The sequence below is a fragment of the Curcuma longa genome, unplaced genomic scaffold (genome assembly GCF_044706935.1).
Source record: "Curcuma longa cultivar G26 ecotype Majalengka, Jawa Barat unplaced genomic scaffold, ITB_CL_G26_1.1 contig_23242, whole genome shotgun sequence".
NCBI lineage: Eukaryota > Viridiplantae > Streptophyta > Magnoliopsida > Zingiberales > Zingiberaceae > Curcuma > Curcuma longa.
The window spans coordinates 1-3917 of record NW_027432112.1 but is presented as its reverse complement, the minus strand read 5'-3'; the positions used below and the strand labels follow the sequence as shown (position 1 = coordinate 3917).

General features: G+C 47.3%; 1 protein-coding gene across 1 annotated transcript; it reads left to right on the top strand.

The window, feature by feature from the left end:
• The first annotated feature begins 191 nt into the window (after window positions 1-191).
• Window positions 192-2659, top strand: LOC141818082 (uncharacterized). Its single transcript, XM_074705664.1, is given in 8 exon segments — window positions 192-522; window positions 525-769; window positions 1212-1462; window positions 1552-1735; window positions 1737-1928; window positions 2034-2165; window positions 2242-2417; window positions 2497-2659. Coding segments are annotated over 8 exon segments (1635 nt in total). The 3' UTR covers window positions 2621-2659.
• The last annotated feature ends 1258 nt before the right edge of the window (window positions 2660-3917 follow it).

Sequence of the window (3917 nt, the reverse complement as noted above, 5' to 3'; positions counted from 1 at the left end):
CATCGACGGATGAGATCGGACGATCAAGATCTTGGATCCCATCAAAGGCCTGTACTGTACTGTTATATTGCCCGTAAAGTATGGTTCCCGCCCGCCTGGCTGGGACTTCTATAAATTTGCCCTTCCTTCCTTCCTTCCTTCCTTCCTTCCTTCCTTAAACCCTAACCTCCCCAACTCTAGCCGCCGGAGATATGGACCCCGTCGTCAAATCCAAGGCCTCCAACGGCGTATCGACCGGCGGCAACTCCAACCTCGTCCTCATCCTCGACTACGGCTCCCAGTACACCCACCTCATCACCCGCCGGATCCGGCAGCTCTCGGTCCTCTCCCTCTGCGTCTCCGGAACTAACTCCCTCGATTCCATCGCTAAGCTCGACCCTCGCGTCGTAATCCTCTCCGGCAGGCCCCACTCCGTCCACGCTTCCGGTGCACCCTCGTTCCCCGACGGCTTCCTCGAGTACGCCGAGGAGAACGACGTCTTCGTGCTCGAAATCTGCTACGGGATGCAGCTAATCGTGCAGAAGCTGGGGGAGTCGTTGACGTCGGGGAGAAGCAGGACTATGGGAAGATGGAGATCGCCGTGGAGGGTGAGTGCGGGCTTTATGGGGCGGAGGTCGCTGGCGGGCATCAGATTGTGTGGATGAGCCATGGAGATGAGGCGGTGAAGTTGCCTGAGGGTTTCACGGTGGTCGCTAGGAGTCTGCAGGGATCAGTGGCGGCCATTGAGAACAGATCAAGAAGGCTCTATGGTCTCCAGTACCATCCGGAGGTAACGTTTCTTTGAAGTTTTTTTCTTGTCTTGTCTGTTTGCCAGTTGCTCGTATGAATTGTCAAGAGATCCTTCTTTATCTACTTCTTCTTCTTCTTCTTACAAGCGAGTTACATGCGCTTCAATTCAGCGAGAAGAGATTCATTCAAATGCCCAATTTCAAGATCCAAACTTTAGATCCTGCTGTTACTCGCCACCAAATTGACAATTTCTGTTGATTTATAAATAACCTGCCTTTAGAGGTTTATGGTGACAATGATGTTAACGACTTTTTTCTTTTAACAATTCAAACTTCATGTCTGCATCATGAAATCTTTTTAGTTTTGTGTGCATTCCGCAATTGCTTGGGTGTTGTAGTAGAATTTTTTCAGGCCATAAATTATAGTTTGAGAATGCAATTATAACATTCATATATCATTGTCATTTCCTTTGGATCTGATAGGTCATACATTCTCCTCGGGGAATGGAGACGCTCCGACATTTTCTCTTGGACGTTTGTGGGATATCTGCTGATTGGAAGATGCAAGATGTACTCGAAGAAGAAGTTAAGGTTATCAAAGGTATGGTAGGGCATGATGAGCATGTGATTTGTGCACTATCTGGAGGAGTTGATTCGACTGTTGCTGCTACTCTTGTTCACAAGGCAATTGGAGATAGGCTTCATTGCGTTTTTGTTGACAATGGCTTATTGAGGTTAATTACACTCCTTTCTTAGTGTCGTTATGAGATAAAAGATTGCTGTCATTGCATCTCTTTGATACAATAAACCTTACCTTCTATAGGTACAAGGAAAGGGAAAGAGTCATGTCAACCTTTGAAAGCGAGCTGCATTTACCAGTTACTTGTGTAGATGCCTCTGAGCAGTTTCTGAATAAGCTTAAAGGTGTTAAAGACCCCGAGATGAAGAGAAAAATTATTGGTCACGAGTTCATACGCATTTTTGATGAATTTGCTATAGAACTAGAGAAAAAAAATTGGGGGAAAACCTACTTTCTTGGTCCAGGGGACTCTCTATCCAGATGTAATAGAGTTTTGTCCACCTCCTGGAAGCGGAATGTCTCACTCTCACACAATCAAGAGCCATCACAATGTCGGAGGGCTTCCGAAGGACATGAAGCTAAAGCTTATTGAACCACTAAAGTTCTTGTTTAAAGATGAGGTATGATATCCAATTACATTGACATTTTTGCTAGCTATTGTATGACTCGGTTATATATTTGGGTATGCTCCACTGCATGATTCTAACGTGCCAAGTGCTTGTAAGGTACGAAGACTCAGACGCATTTTGAATGTTCCTGAATCATTTCTAAAGAGACACCCATTCCCTGGACCTGGCCTCGCCGTCCGCGTGCTTGGCGATGTAACTGAAGGAAATGCTTTGGAGATTCTTCGGCAGGTTTGCTTGATGTCACTTTCTTCTTGTTGTACTTTTGTTTGCTCCTCAAGATACCCTCTTATAATATATTTTCTAGGTGGATGAGATTTTTATCCAGTCAATAAAAGAAGCTGGCCTCTATGATTCCATCTGGCAAGCTTTTGCTGTTTTTCTCCCAGTGCAATCAGTGGGTGTTCAAGGAGATCAAAGGACGCATTCTCATGTCGTCGTACTTCGGGCAATTACTAGTGAGGATGGAATGACCGCAGACTGGTTAGTTCCAAAACATGATTCTTGAAGTAATAGTGATATGTTGCACAATTACTAAATTTTGTTGTGAAATCTTGGTCAGGTATTACTTCGATCATAAATTCCTCATCGACGTGGTTCGAAAGATATGCAACAATGTCCGTGGCGTCAATCGAGTGTGTCAAGACATAACATCGAAACCACCTGCAACTGTGGAATGGGAATGAGTTGGAACACAGATGAAGATCATCGACTTGTTAGTTATTCTGCGGCAGTAGTCGTTCCAACCGTAAGGTATAGACACAACGCCTGTATCAGCATAAATGATATCTTGCGCGTCGTTATCCTGCGCGGCTGTGCACGATTCGATCCACGCCGTCCACGCCCGATGGCGATCAACAGTAGCTGTCCAAAAATCGGGATTGCACAGTGTTTCTCCTCGGACCTCCGCCGCTTCCCGCCGTCCGTTCATCGTCGTTCGACCACCGATTGCCGCCGGACCGGGTCCGTTGGAACCGCAACTCGCCGACGGTCCGGCGGGTGCCGGAGTCCGGCCCCGATTCGGTCGGAATCCGGCTGAATTCCGGCCGAATAATCTATTAAATTAGTAAAGGTGTTATATTTTGTGCTGTGTTCAAAGTATTAGTTTAACAAATTTTAGGACGATTTCTAAATGTTGCCTTGATTGCAATGTAAGATTTTGATATTCTGCACATTTTATAATGTGTGATTTGTCCGTGGCCTTTGGAATCTTTTCTGATGTTCGAAACATAAATAGTATTTATTTATCTGTTGTGGATGAGTTATATATTATAAGGCGCGTAAGATATAAAAATATATATATATATATATACGAGATTGATCTGTTGGGCGTCGTTTCGTGGGCGTCGCATGGGCGACAGCTGCGTGGAATCCACGTCGCGTCTAGTGCTTGTGCGTGGCTAGGAAAAGAAACAAGGAAACCGAGCCTCGCTTCTCATTCAAACCCTATTCCTCTCCTCCGCGCGGCTTCCTCCGCTTCTCTTCGCCACCGCAAACCGAGCCTCCTCCGCGCGGCTTCCTCCGCCTCTCTTCGCCACCGCAAATCGAGCCTCGCTTCTTCCTCCAAACCCTAACCCTAGATTCCTCTCTTCCGCCTCTCTTCGCCACCGCAAACCGAGCGGAGCAACTCGAGCCACCGCATCTCCGCAATCTCGCGCGCGTCTAGCCTCTTCTCCCCTCGCCACCGCAGCCTCGCTCGCGTGCTTCCCGCCGCCCCTGTTGTCTCTTCTCCCTGCTCGCTTAAAGACCCTTTCTCCCTGCTCGCCTCAAGACACTGCTGCGCCGCTCTGCACTACTCGCCGGCGCCAACCTCTACTCGTCGCCAGGAAACCCCACTATACTAAGGTATAGTTTAGGGTTTATGTTTCATTTAATTTGGAATTATTTCCTGATTACACTGCTGCATCACCCTTTCCTAGACTCCGAGATCACTGCTCACCCGTCCCTCTGCGAGCAACCCCCTCCATACCCGTGCAGATAAAT